The 14,643-nt window shown below is 45.0% G+C and overlaps 1 protein-coding gene across 1 annotated transcript in view; it reads right to left on the bottom strand.

Moving 5' to 3' along the window:
* Window positions 1-737: 737 nt before the first annotated feature.
* The window catches only part of ZNF652 (zinc finger protein 652), an 84,100-nt gene continuing 70,194 nt past the window's right edge, over window positions 738-14,643 (bottom strand). The window contains exon 6 of the mRNA XM_077459985.1: window positions 738-7,684. Within this exon, the coding sequence (XP_077316111.1) occupies window positions 7,173-7,684 (512 nt within the window). The 3' untranslated portion in view covers window positions 738-7,172. The remainder of the gene's footprint in view (window positions 7,685-14,643) is intronic.

Consider the following 14,643-nt stretch of genomic DNA (forward strand, 5'->3'; position numbering starts at 1 on the left):
CATTAACCTGGACCGCAGCAATCACATGGGCGGTGCCGACCAAATCAGCAGCTGCATAGCCCATTCTGCCAGCTATGCAGGAGACGTGTGGATGCAGAGGATTTCTAAGTCCTGCACTCCTGGGGCGGATATACTGGGGCTTAGACCCAGAGATTGCTGCGGTCCAGATCAGCAGGACCTGGGGGGGGGGGGGGGGGGGGAATTGGGACCTGTGTAAGTTCACCTTACAGATTTTCACGTGTGTGGAGCGGCTCACAGCAGGGGTCCAGCGCATCCCTGTTCTCCATTTCAGGGACGAATTAGGTCAGACTTTTTGCCTGACTTTGGACCTGAAACTGAGCCAAAGATGCACAGGACCCCCCCAGTGCAATATGCTCCTCGGCTGCCCCAGAGAGGTATGAACCGGCTCTATTGAGAGACGGTCACAGTCTCCTGTCAAGCATATTGGATGCGGGAAAACCCGCATCAGTGTGAACCTAGCCTCAGACATTACGTGCAACAAGACCTGGTAGATCAGTAATGGGGAAATCAGCTGCAGAGAGCCCAAAGGCATTACTGGTGACAAGATGACCCTCTGCTTACCTTTTTTTGGCACAACTTCCATATTACTGCATTTAAAAGCCAGCGGTTGTTATCACCAATACAGCCTTGTAAGATCAATGGGCTTGTCTATTTCAAACACAAAAAAAAAGTAAAACTTTTTTTTTTTTTTTAGAACAAAACGATTAAAACAAAGCTTAAGCTCCAGCTCTAGTAAGCCCTTTATTACCAATGTTGCAGGTTTGCGGGATAACCAATATATTATAATATAAATTCACATAGTCCAGTCTAAAACACCTCAATTACATCCAGGGTTCCCCATCCTGTGCCCTCTCTCTGCCCCAAAGTGATATTTCAGTTTTGGCAAGATGTTGATCGGAAATTCACCCACTGGGCTTCTTATAATGAAATTTCCCATCCAAAAGTCCCAAGCAAATGGAGAGTCTGTGCTCTTTGGACCACAGCAGTTGAGCGGAGCAGGAGCTCAGGTGCTGAGGTCCCTCAGAGTTCTTCTAGGAAATCAGAAGAGGGCGATTTGACCTTCTCATGTCTATCCAAAACTGAAATAGCAATTCTGGTTGAAGTGATCCTTTCATTGCTACAAATAACTTTAGTGTCCGATTGTGTGATTACATTTCTAAACTACACATCTGGTGGAAGAAAAAAAAAAAAAAAAGGCCAGTCCCTAAAATGTCAGTTTACTGCAAATACATGTAATCGGAGCACATCCTTGTATGTCACACCATGGGGACCAACTGGTATTCTTTAAAGTGCTTGGTACTTTAGAGTTTTATTTCATTTTTTTTTCCTGTTATTTAAAAAAGCGCAGTTTCAGTGGTCATTGAGACAGGTGGAAAGAAAGGATTTTTTTTTTTATTAGAAAACTGTTGATTTCAACATTGACTAAAAGGGAATAGACTTTAAAGGTGCAGTTTCAACTCTGCTAGCGTGGCAGCAATATTTCATCATATTTCATCATCGGAGGCTATATTGACAGAAATGCTACAATTAGAAAAAAAAGTTTTAGGCATAACCTATTTTCCACCTGCTCCCTAGTACGGAAAGGGATCCCAACTCGAGTATGTGAAAGGCAATAAAATAAGTGGTAACAGACACAACACTGGCTGGGTGCTCCTTGCAGAAAAAGCTATGGCGTGCCCCTCTTCACACTATACACCACCTCCTGGCAAAGCCCTGCTTTCAACTAAGTTTCATTCACAGTGAAATGTGGACTTGCAGATTTCATACAATTACATTGCTTTAAAGCAAACTCGCCCCTAGAGAAAAATGGGGTCTGACACTGCGGTCCTCTCTTTCTGAAAATTTTACTCACCTAGCTGTCATGTTGAACTGACTGCTTCAGCACTATCATTAACCTGGAGCAAGTAAGTAGATAAGGCACTCTAACAAATCTCCAACTGATGTGTATTCATACTCTGGATGAGTGTCTTCATGCACCAAAACCAATAAGCATAACAGCCAGGTAGCTAGTATTTTCAGAAAGAGGACACCAGGGGCAGCTCTAGAATATTTCCATTGACAAGTTTACTTTAAGACCGGGTTCACATGTGTGAATTGGATGCAGATTTCTCGGCATTCAATTCACATTACATTGCGCGTGTGACCGGCTCTCCATGGAGCCGGTTCACACAGGTCAACAGCGACCATGGTCCGCATTCCAAAAGGGTCCTTGCGTGTTTGGGTCCAGTTCACGTGCCAATTCAGGAAAAACTTTGGACCCGATTCACACCTGTACTAGTAAACAGGAACCCATGCTGGGAACCACGGTTCCACATATGGGAACCCGGCCTCAAAAGACCACTTCACTTTCCGTGAAATTGCCCTTTAAAGAATACCTAAACTCAAGGACAAAAATGTAATCTATTGCAACTGTCCTTAGACGTGGTAGATGCATTAGGCTACATTCACACTGGCGATAAAGGCTGGTGCCAACTGTAGGAGCTGTTCCTGCTCTCAGCGAGTAGGTGCGGCCGCCGGCCCCGTTCACTATGATAACAGGTCGCTCTGTTGCAGCTGTTCACCACTCTCTGCATAGCCAACAATTACCTGTGGTGAGTGCTTTTCTACTTTAAAGTTGAACTTCACTCTCCCAATCAACATTGATGTTTAATCCTCATGCTGCTAGCATTAGTAAATAGATAGGAAAGTATATCATATGTACTCGTTTTAAACTTTTTTATTTCTTCGGTTACTTCCGGTATTACATCTCCAGAGTCTTCAGGAGGGGAGAGAGGTGTGGGGGTTTTCTCAGCTAAATCACACCATCCTGCATACTTGAACCAAGGGTAGGTGGATTCCAGGAAGTAAATGCTATGTGAATCATTTCCCCTTACTCAAGGCAGCCAGAAATGCTACGGGGTTGTTTTTCAATGTGATTTCTCGGCAAAGTAAAGCATGGATACATGGGGGAAGTTTGCTTTGAATATTAAAAATAAATTTGTTTAGCTAGTTTTTGGTGCTCAGATGCTGTATAGATCCGCTTTAAATTATCTCTTCCATGTAATGGAAATCTAGAAAGGAAGACACGTTTGTAGTCCAAGACTAGGATAGCAGCCCACAGTGTGACAACTATGACTCCTCCATAGGTACAGTGAAGTGCGTGAGAGTGTGGTATTCTCCCTGCTAAAAATAAAGACAATAGGCCTGAAAAATTTAAAACTACCACATCAAGGCAATGATTTGCTGCAATATATGGCATTTGTTTTTGGGTTTAGGTATGCTTTAGACAGAGACTCCACCGGCAACCTTCGCTGTAGGGTCTGGCCCAGGGGCACTTTCCAGCTAAGAACTTTTTCCTAATTGTATACTGACTGCCACATAGACACAGGAGCTAACACCCTCATGGTCAACTAATGTCGATTGCTTCATATCCAGAAGGCGGCTGGAAGTTATCAGCAGCAAGGAGGGGAAATGCAGACGTTGCATTGCTGAAGAAGAGCACACTAATAGATAAGTGTACCATAATGGGCAAGTTTGCTTTGCTGTCATCTTCCTACCCTCCTTTCAAGTCAATGACCTGGAACAAGAATGCGCACATCAGCTGTCAAGACAATTCATAATGCAAATTCTTGTTATCCCTGGCTCACTAAGTACTTAAAGGATAAGAGTCCGTTATCAAAAGCTTGCTGTAAACATACATTTGAGATGCCTCTGAGATCATTTAAAACTCACTGACAGGTGACCTGTTTCCGACTTTTGTTTTCCCTGCTCCAAGCTGCCTTTTGCACACATAGCCTTATAGGGAGAGAGTGCCAGCCCTGACACTAACAAAAGCCCATTGAAACAGATCCTGACAAGCTGACAGTCTCAGGAAATGCACCTTCAAAAACAAGACAAATGGCAGCTCCCATGTCTAACCCAAAAAGCTAATTTAGGCCTGGATGTACTTTAGTTTTCTAAGCAATGAAAGGAAAAGGGTGCAAAGCCGATCATTGACATCTGCAGGATGCTGGGATCCCTTGTACCTGCTACACAGATGTAAATTGGTTATGCCAGGAAACCCCCACTTAGTAGGTTTTCAGGGGGGAAAAATAAAATAAAATAAATTCAGTGATTACAGCCCTTGCCTGATAAAACACCTGTACACCTAAATGTTAGGAGTCTTTGCGCACCAATTATTTATATCTGAATACCCTGAACTGAAAGAAAATTCTTAGGCATGGGGGGTCTATGTGAGGGAAGTGGTCAGGTGAGGAGAGGACTTGAGTTTTGATTAAATTTACTTTTTCTGCCATGAAAGTCAGGAAGGGATGTGTAGGCTATACCAACACTCCCTGGGTGCTTCATCTGGATGCCCACATGTGTGACTGAACTACTTTCTGAGAGCTGAACACGGTGTGCAGCCTGAGCCCTTACCAGAAAGTCAACTGTACTGAGCAGAACTGTAAATGACTGCGCCACAAACAGGAAAATAACGATAGAAGCACCTCCTATAAAAAAAAAAAAAGTCACACTTGGCCCTGCTGATTGCAAAGAAAAGATCAGGCTTCACACAGTTATCCTACATATAGGACACAAAGCTATCTTGGTCTGACTTCTGCTGTAGGCCACAGGAGTGTATTTCATTCTGCACTCCTGTGAGCCATATTCAGCTGACGGCTAGCTAAAGTCCACTGAAAGTCCCCTGATGTCCTTGAGCCGGTCAAGGCTCTCGAGAGATCGACTTTAATTGTGGGATTCACCCATATGCCTGGCCCGGCAGCTGGGTCAGTCTCTCAGTGTGTCGCTGGGAACCTGAGCCAGCCGCTCCCTAGTGAGCGATGGAGTGGCAGGGAAGTAACTGACAGTGACTGGCTCTCTGCTCACTGAAGACCAAGGACTGATCAATTAGTGGACTTTGACTGCTCAGTTCTCAATCTCAGAGGCTGATGCTGCATCAACCTAAGGGAGTATTAAAGCGGAGCTCCACCCTAAAGTGGAACTTTCGCTCTTCGGAACCCTCCCTCCCTCCGGTGTCACAACTGGCACCTTTCAGGGGGGAGGGGGGTGTAGATACCTGTATAATACAGATATTTGCACCCATTTCCGGGCATAGATAGCCGCAGAATCTGCAGGTATTTACACCACTTCCTGTCCCTTCTCCGCTGTCTGCTGGGAAACACACGGGTCCCAGAGACAGCAGGGACTGTACGTATTGTGCATCGTGACTTGCACATGCACAGTAGGGAACCAAGAAGTGAAGCTGCAAGGCTTAACTTCCAGATAACCATAGCGAAGATGGCGACGGCAGCACCCGAGAGCCGAGCGACAGATCGGCTTCGGGTGCTGAAATCGTGGGCACGCTGAACAGGCGAGCGTCCATATTTTAAAAGTCAGGAGCTGCAGTATTTGTAGCTGTTGATTTAAAAAATAAATAAATAAAAAAATGGCGGAACTTCGCTTTAATGTTTGTTTTATCCAATTCCTGAACTCCTTTGAAGCTGAACGCCACACAGAAAAATATACAAATGAATGCAGCTCTGTAATCAATACATTAACTGATTTTTTGTTTTGCACCCAGTGTAAGTACCTGAATTTGACTATTTCAATCCCCTTCACAACAGACTTCTTATTGGAAAAGGGAGGGGCAGGATGGGGAACCAATTAGGTGTAATGCATGCAAACAAACTGTGCCAATAGGAGGGGAGAGCAGATTGAGCTAAGAGAACCTAATCGGTCTTCTGCTGCTCTCTCACAGTCCCAAAGAAATGGCTAAAGTAGAGTAAGGACACCACAGTATTCCCTAAGGCCAGCCATAGACAGAATACATTTCTTTCCTGCAACCATGGGCTGATAGTGTTCATGGGAGAATCCTTTCCACCGAGCCATTGTGTTGTCCCAGCGGGAGTCCCTTCCAGGATAAAACAGCAATAATTTCTAGTGGCTATTCAGCCTTCCCATACGTGGTCCGAATCTCAGCCGGGTTCCTGCTGAACCGGCAGGGATTTGAACAGTCTATGGCCGTCTTATATGTTGTTAGCCAGCTGCATAAATCTCAGGACAGGATAAGCAGAAATACAAATCCTTTAGCAGGCAAAACAGCTTTCATATTTTTCATCTTTATATTTAGTTGTATGCCTGAAGTTAATTAATAAGGAACCAAGGGCTGTAAGTCACTGAACATTTCCATCTGTAGGCAGAAAGTTACATTTTTAAAAAGATAATTTGAGATTTTAATTCCTAAAGAACCTCTGAAATTCATAGCAGCTGTTAAGTGTGCTGCAGATGTGTGACCAGAACAAGAACCCTATAGAATCAGCAACAGAAACTGCACTTTTAAAGTTGAAAAAATAGTCCTAAATGCACACCACTTTTACAAATTGGGAGCAAAAAAGTATTACCAAAGGCCAAAAAAAAAAAAAAAGGAAGCTTGTGATTTAAGTTTTTTTTTCCAGATGGTTATAAAAAACAGGGAGGGACAGCTACACAAAATAAAATAAAAATTACACATCTTTGTTGAAATACATCAGACTAGATTCAGCCTATACAAAAAAATCCTCTAAAATAATTTTGGTAGTAAAATAATACATTATAGGGGTCCGCCCAATCGTTCTCAGATTTGACGGCACACCTTCTGGGGATGTAACATGAAGTGTGAAGGGGGAGGGAGGGGGGGGGGAATATTTAATGCTTTAAAGGAAATTGTCAGTCTCGGACATTAGTATACAGTAGGGAGAGAAAACGACCCTATTGGTTCCTTCTTTTGCCTTCCCAGCGTAGCTTGAAATTTGTCCATCTGGGGAGCTCACCGTTCTTGGCGTTACATTACTCGTTAACTCGTTTTAAGCCTGGGTAATCGCAGACAAAAGGGTTAGTGCCTGTATTTCCCCCTGCCACTCTGCGGTGCTACCTGTAGGGGGCAGACCGATAACACGGCCGTGATAATTTATAGGTTATAATAATGCATTGTGATCTTGAGTCAGCCAACCCCACTGGGGTGACGCGGCTCTACGCTACTGTCGCTTCCCGAAACATTGTCTGAATGCGCTCCATTTTCATGACCCCTTAATACACCCTGCACATAAAGGCATGTCACGTAGTTGTAGCCTGGCCAGTACGATATTCGCTCAGACCCGCGCTTGGGGCACCAATCCTATAAGGTTGGCACTGCTACTTGGAGCCTGCCACCAGCATTAATGGTGTTGTCCTGCGCTGGTCTTCTCTGCCAGGTGCCGTAGGAAACTGTCGTCGGGCTGTCCGCGATGGTTCAGTGCCTCGCTCTTGAACAGAGCTGGCGGTGGAGGCAGGTGTGGGACTGGCGGTACTGCCAGGTGGTGAGTATGGGAGTGCGGATGCAGATGCAAATGGGAAAACGGATGAGGGATTGGCCGTGGAGGCAAGGAACTCAGGGCGTTGAGGTTCAGAGGTGGCGTGGGACTGCTTGGCGGGAGGTGGGCTGTTTGGAGGTTGGTGATGCCTTGCGAAGGGTTAAGAGCAATCTGTAAGGCTGGTGGAACACCCACTGGACTGGTGACCCGGAAGCACTTCTCCTTGTGAGCCTTCAGCATATTGGAGAAGCGAAAGCGCATGCCGCACACGTCACATGGGTAAGGCTTTTCTCCTGTATGGGTCCTACGGTGACGTTTCATGTTTGGGCGGCTGGTGAAGCTCTTGCCACAGATTTCACAGATAAAAGGTTTCTCTCCTGCAAAAGAAAATATACACAAGTTAAACCCAAACCCTCCAGCTTGTTCAGGTGTATGCTACTTCAGACATTAACACGGTAGTGGTAAGCACTAACAGGGCTGTTCCAAAGACCAAATAGTTATGCACTGTTGTCTTGCATATCTCCACACAGCTGCCGCACCACCAACCTGCGGGTTTTTGGTGTACCTCTATGTAAAAATACGCTAAAAGGACAATGCAAAATTTATGTATCTTGGGCACTCTAGTGGATTCCCCATAAGCTTCAAATTCAGGCATGCTTTGACATTAGATTACCTCTTAAAATCATTTAAAGTTGTAAACCTCAGACATGAAATATGAACAAAGCATATCCCTCTATAGCAGTGATGGCAAACCTTGGCAGTTGGCACCCCAGATGTTTTGGAACTACATTTACCATGATGCTAATACACAATGCAGTGTAGTTGAGCATCGTGGGAAATGTAGTTCCAAAACATCTGGGGTGCCAAGGTTCGCCATCACTGCTCCATAGTGTGTACTTGTCTCAATCCAGATCACCAAGTGTCATTTCTAGCTGCTACCCTGTTTCTCTGCCATTAAAAATTGTCCTGCCTCTTTAGGGGGGTAGAGCTGACAGTCACCAGCTCTCTGCTTGCGGAGCTGAGAACCGATTTGTGGTGTTTGATCGCTGTCTAGTCTTTGAGTCGGTGGGGGGCAGGTGCAGCTCAGACCGATGTTGCATCATTCACCTATGCAAGTATGATTCTTCAAAAAATAAATAAATCCTCGACTTTTTTTTTTAAAGTCCGTTACACACAGGCAGTTTTTTCGTTCAACCCAGCAGGCTGACAGCTCAGGTCGGAGCCAATGTCCTAAAAATCCGATGTTAGTACAGCGATCTCTTCTGCTGTTCTATTGTGGTTTGATAGGCGGGCGCAAGGGGTTACCTTTTCAAGTTACTTTAAAGCGGGATTGCACTGTGGAAAAAAATATTAAAAGCCAGCAGCTACAAATACTGCAGCTGCTGACTTTTAATAAATGGACACTTACCTGTCCCGGGGTCCAGCGATGCTGATCGATCGCATGGCTCTTGGCTGCTGCCGCCACCATTCTAGGTGAGGGAATCAGGAAGTGAAGCGAAGCGGCCTCACTTCCCGGTTCCCTACTGCGCATGGGCGAGTCGCGCAGCGCAATAGGAATTGTCCGCGCTGTCTCTGGGACCCGTGTGTGTCCCAGCAGACAGCGCGGCAGGACAGGAAGAGGCATAGACTCCCATGGGAGTCTATGCCCGGAAGTGGGTGTAAATACCTGTCTTTGACAGGTATCTGCACCCCCCTCCCCCCTGAAAGGTGCCAATTGTGACACCGGAGGGGGGGAGGGTTTCGATCAGCGGAAGTTTCACTTTAGGATGGAACCCCGCTTTAAGCTTGCTGGTGATAAAAAAAAAAAAAGGTTCAGCTGAATATGTACTGTTGTCATTGCTAGGCACAGGCTTAAAGCGATACTAAAATGTTTGTTTTTTATTTGTTTAAAATAACATACATGTCATACCTCCACTGTGCAGCTCATTTTGCACAGAGTGGCCCCGAACATCCTTTTCTGGGGTCCCTCGGCGGCTCTCACGGCTCCTCCCCGCATCAGATAGCCCCAGCCCCCCCCCCCCCCCCCAGGAGAAGCACTCTCCCGAGGGGGTTACCTTGCGGGCACGCTCCCGAGTCCAGCATTTGCATCCATAGACACGAATGCCAGACTCTGCCCTGCCCCCTGCATCATTGGATTTGATTGACCACAGCGGGAGCCAATGGCTGCGCTGCCATCAATCTGTCCAATCAGGACCCAAGCCCCCGTTTTTTGCTGGTGTGCTTGTCCCCGGGACAAGATTGTGGGGGTACAGGTAAGTAAAACAGGGCTGCAGCATTACAGGTGATTTTTGTTCACCTCAATGCAAATGTTATTAGGTTTATTGCGGCTGAATAATGCAAAGTTAATTTTATGGGTTGAACTCCGCTTTAAGTGGTTAATGGGTATGGAGTCCCTTGGGACTTGACCTCACCTGACTGAGCTGAGGAAAGGGGAAAAGAGCAGAGCATGTGCCACTCCACCCAGCTAATCCTTTCAAACAAATGAAGTGCAAAAAACAACCTTTCATAACATGAGATGAATCATTCTCTGTAAGTATTAAACACTTGATTTATTCTTTTCCTTTCGAAGGAACCAAATCGGGGCCAAACAACAATCTGCACAAGGACAATTACTCGTGGAAAAGGGAAATGTTTGTTCTACTCTTATTGACTAAAGGCAAAGAATACCAAATGTGGATGTGTGAGTTAAGGTAAGCAAAATTATAAACATGACTAAAGCAAAATTTATCACCCAAACCCAATACATTTTGCCAATTCACACTAAAATAAGGCAACCCACATATTTATTTATTTTTTTCACTCGAATGAAAAAAATAAAATAAAAATAAAATACTCGATTCCCCCATCCACACATTAGATGTGGATGAGGGAATCCTCTCGTTGTGTCTTTATATTATGACAGCAGGGAGATTTCTCTGCTGTCAGACTACACTGATCCACGCTGTTGGCTTTAGCCAGCAGTGCTGATTGAGCAGAAATTTTCCAAAAGGGCAGTTGAACAGAACTTGACACAGAAGCCAGGGGGCGGGGCCGAGTCCTGCTGTCTGTGTCAATGGACACAGCAGCGGGACTCGTGAGCGAGCCTGCATGGGTGCCCCCCATGGAAAGCGGCTCTCCGCGGGGGAACCTGATGAAGAAGAGGAGTGGAGCCAGAGGTGACGCCGGGGCACCCCAGAAGAGGAGGATCGGGGCTGCTCTGTGCAAAACTCTTGCACAGAGCAGGTAAGTATAACTTTTTTTTTTTTTATTAATCTTTACAATCACTTTAAGCCCAAGGATATGCATAACATCTCCTGGGCTGCTATTTACAACTGCTAGTTTTATTGCACTCCTTGAAGACCATCACTGTATTTCTGGGAGCCCAACCATAATTCTTCAGGTGTAAAGTCTAGTATACACGGGCCAAATGTTACATAAAAAACAGCCGAAATTTGTCCCATGTGTACTGCAGCCGGAGAGCACTGACCGGAGTGTTCTGGTGGGGTGAGGGGCTGTCAGAACACAATAGCACAGCAGGGGAGGGAGATCGTTTTACTAACATGGCATAGATAGTACAGCTGCTCCTACTGAGCTGTCAGTTTTTTTTTTTCATTCAGCCCTGCAGTGTTACATAGTAAGGTTGAATAAAGACACCAGTCCATCCAGTTCAACCTGAGTGAGTGTCTACAATTGTCCCTATCCCTGTACATTGCACTCTCACATTGGTTCCTACCCTCAAGGAGCCCACAATCCAAGGTCTCCATTCATATACTAGGGCCAATTTTGGACCGAAGCCAATTAACCTACCAACATGTCTAAGGAGTGTGGGGAAAACCGGAGTACCCAGAGGAAACCCACGCAGGCACAGGGAGAACATGCAAACTCCAGGCAGGTAGTGTCATGGTTGGGATTTGAACCAGCAACCCTTCTTACTGCTAGGTGAGTGATAACCACTACACCACAGTGCCACCTAAAAAAGCTGAAAGAAAAAACAAAAACAAAAAAATAGTAGAGTGTACCAGGCTTAAGCACCTTCAACATTAGCACTGCTGCTGCTATGTCTTCCCCTCCCCTCCTCCTGTCTAGTCACAGAAGCCTTTGTATTATGTGACTGCACAAAATATAAAGGCCTTCAGAGGGGAGGGGTGGGCATAACTGCTCTGTGTACCTCTCTCACCACCCTAATTGTCAGTGTGTGCTCTGGCAGTCTCATAACCGTCAGACGCAAATAATAGAGATAAGTTCAGGAGATGCTATGCAACTCCTTGGACTTAAACCATAGCGTTTCCTGGAATTCAGCTTTAAAGTGGAACTTTATATGCATATTAGAAAGTTTTACAAATTAAAGCTCTTTGCAGCACATACTAATCGATGTTCTTCAGGCAACCCATTTCCCTAAATTGTTTGTATGGAAATTTCCATTGCACGTGTGAAGTCTGAGCAGCATTTTTGACATGTCAGAGAGGTATGGTGAAAATGCAGCTCCCTCAGCTGGAGAGACGTTGATCTCCCGGGAAGCTGTTATCGTGATAACAGAGTCTGTCCTGTCTAATGATCTTGTGTGATTGTGCCTGTCTAGTAACAGAGAAAACGGATCTGTGCTCAGATCCCAATAGCTTGTACATGTATTTAAACTATTAGGTGCTAAATTGGTGTGACCACATAGTAACACTACAAATTCTGGGTGGACCCTCTGTACACTGCTAGCATATCTTTTTTCTGTTGTAACGCAGGTCAGTGACCAGTAGTCCTCCCCATCTTGTGTCTTTATGCCCCATGTTGGCATGGTGTCCATTGTAGCATTTTCAGTGGCAAAGCAGTGTAGGACTGGCCATAAGAGGGATTACTTTGATGCAGTTGGCCAGCTTAAACATGTACCATATTTTTCTCTACAGAAGACGCCCCCCCCAAATAAAATGGGGGGAAAATGTCTCAGAGACTTCTGAAGCAAATACTGACCAGCCCCCCCATGCCACTGCCGACATGTTACAATACCGGGCCGTCTACCGTGAGCGCTGGACGATCTCCCGCTGAGCCTGTCACCCAGCCACAGACCGAAGATGGAGCAGCCGAAAGGAGTACGGCCGTGGCAGCCGCTCTGGCTGCTCTGTCTTCTGAGTGACAAGTGGAAGAATACAAGAATATCAGTCTGTGGGAGGTGGAGGTGGCACAGGTCTGGCTGCATTTCATGGGCACAGGTCAGGCTGCATTTCATGGGTACTGGTAAATATTTTAGTACACCATTTGGTTTAGAATATTTTTTTCTTGTTTTCCTCCTCTAAAACCTAGGTGTGTCTTATGGAGTGAAAAATACGGTATTGCAATATGTGTGAACTAAAAATCCCTGTTTTTTCATTGCATAGTTTGCTGGAAAGGGTGTATAGCAGCATGCAGAGGGTCCGTGCAGAATTTGTAATGTCTAGTTACTCAAGCCCTATCATCTTAGTCAGAAGTTGCCTCACTGAATAAAGTAAGCTTTCATTTCCCTCTGTGCAATTCTTTCTGCTGTGTCAATAAGTTGTCTCCATTGTGGAGAATGTAATGGATTTGCCAAATCCTGCCTTCTACAGCCCTCGTTTGAGTCTCTGTGTCAAAGGTCCCCTCCTTCATACGTTCCTCCCTAAGGAAGGATGAAAGGGGGGGGGGGGGGGGGGGAAAGAGAGAGAGAGAGAGAGAGAGAGAGAGAGAGAGAGAGAGAGAGAGAGAGAGAGAGAGAGAGAGAGAGAGAGAGAGAGAGAGAGAGAGAGAGAGAGAGAGAGAGATAACTCAGGCATGGAACTGACAAGGTTGTGATAGGTGATGTGTTGCGGTGGGTGAGCTTTGAGTACATTGCAGCAAGTTTGAGGGAGAGGGGAGGGCTTTACAACCCAGAATTTGTGCAAGACACCCTCAGCTCCCCACTGTATCACCATTGCGGACAGAGAAAGCCTAATACTAATCACTTTCTTTAAAGTGCCTTTATATGAGATCATGCCTGACGGATAGATCAGAGAACATGGCAGGTTGAAAGCAGATGGGAACCAATGAGTAGATCTCATAACTGAGGATGCTGCTCTGATAATCTACAAAGGGCTGCTCAGGCAATAAGCAGAGGCGTCAGCTTCCATCCGCTACTGGCAGTAGTAAGTCATTCTAATGAAGGAGAGCACAAAAACAGAAGGGGGAGTGATCTACTAGTACAGATCACATTTATAATCCTTTCTCTGCTTTATAGACAATGTTCAGTTAGTGTAAAGCAGAGCCAAACACAGAGCGTAACTACAGAAAGGGGGAAGGATTTCCTTATCTTAGCTGCCAACGCTGCAGCTGAATGTTACAGTGCGCATGTGCAGGATTGAGAGATGACCAACTGTGGGCAAATTAAGCTACCAGAAGGAGGAACAACGAATAGTAAAAATAGCAACACTATATCAAAAAGGGTAGCAAAAAGCATTGTTTTCATTTTGGACTAATATATATATATATACACACACACACTTATACCTTTTGCACATTATCCACTTGCCGACCACTCTACAGCAGATGTATTGCTACAGGGTGGCTGTTCTGTGCAGAATCATATATATATATATATATATATATATATATATATATATATATATATATATATATATATATATATATATATATATGACATTGCACTTCTGATTGGGGGCGTGTGCTGCTTCTGCAGCGATTAGTAAAGTTAGTTAGGCCAACAGACATCCACTGGGACTCGCTGATCGTCGAGGAGAGAGGCTGGATGGAGCTCTACATATGTAAGTAATGCAGAGCAAAATCACATTCCTTTGTGAAACTGCCACACTGTGTACATAAACACTGGTTAGGACAACATTTAACCCTTTGATCATCCTAGATTAACCCTTTCACGCCCAGTGTCATTAGCACAGTGACAGTGCAGATTTTTAGCACTGATCACTGTATTAGTGTTCCTGAAAAGTGTCAGTGTCCAACACTGGTGAATAAATACCACCAAAAGAAAGCTATATTTGTGTGAGCAAAATGATAAAAATTTCATTTGTTCAATTGGGTAGAGCATTGCATGACCGCACAATTATTATTGAAAGTGCGAGAGCGCTGAAAATTGGTCTGGGAAGGAAGGGGGCGAAAGTGCCCAGTATTGATATGGTTAATCACCACTGGGTTTTATATTTTTTTGCTAAACGAAAAAAGACCAAAAACGTTTTTCATAGTTTGTTAAATTTTACAAACAGGTATTTTTTCTCCATCACTGATGTGCGCTGCAATGATGGGCACTGTTGGGGCCGCAGTGATGAGGTGGCACTGATAGGCAACACCGATTGGCAGCACTGGTGGGCACTGTTGCCACTGCACTGATAATCAGTGCCCTGATTAT

Source organism: Lithobates pipiens, unplaced genomic scaffold, assembly GCF_037356315.1.
Source record: "Lithobates pipiens isolate NorthernLeopardFrog02 unplaced genomic scaffold, aLitPip1_a1.2 Scaffold_28, whole genome shotgun sequence".
NCBI lineage: Eukaryota > Metazoa > Chordata > Amphibia > Anura > Ranidae > Lithobates > Lithobates pipiens.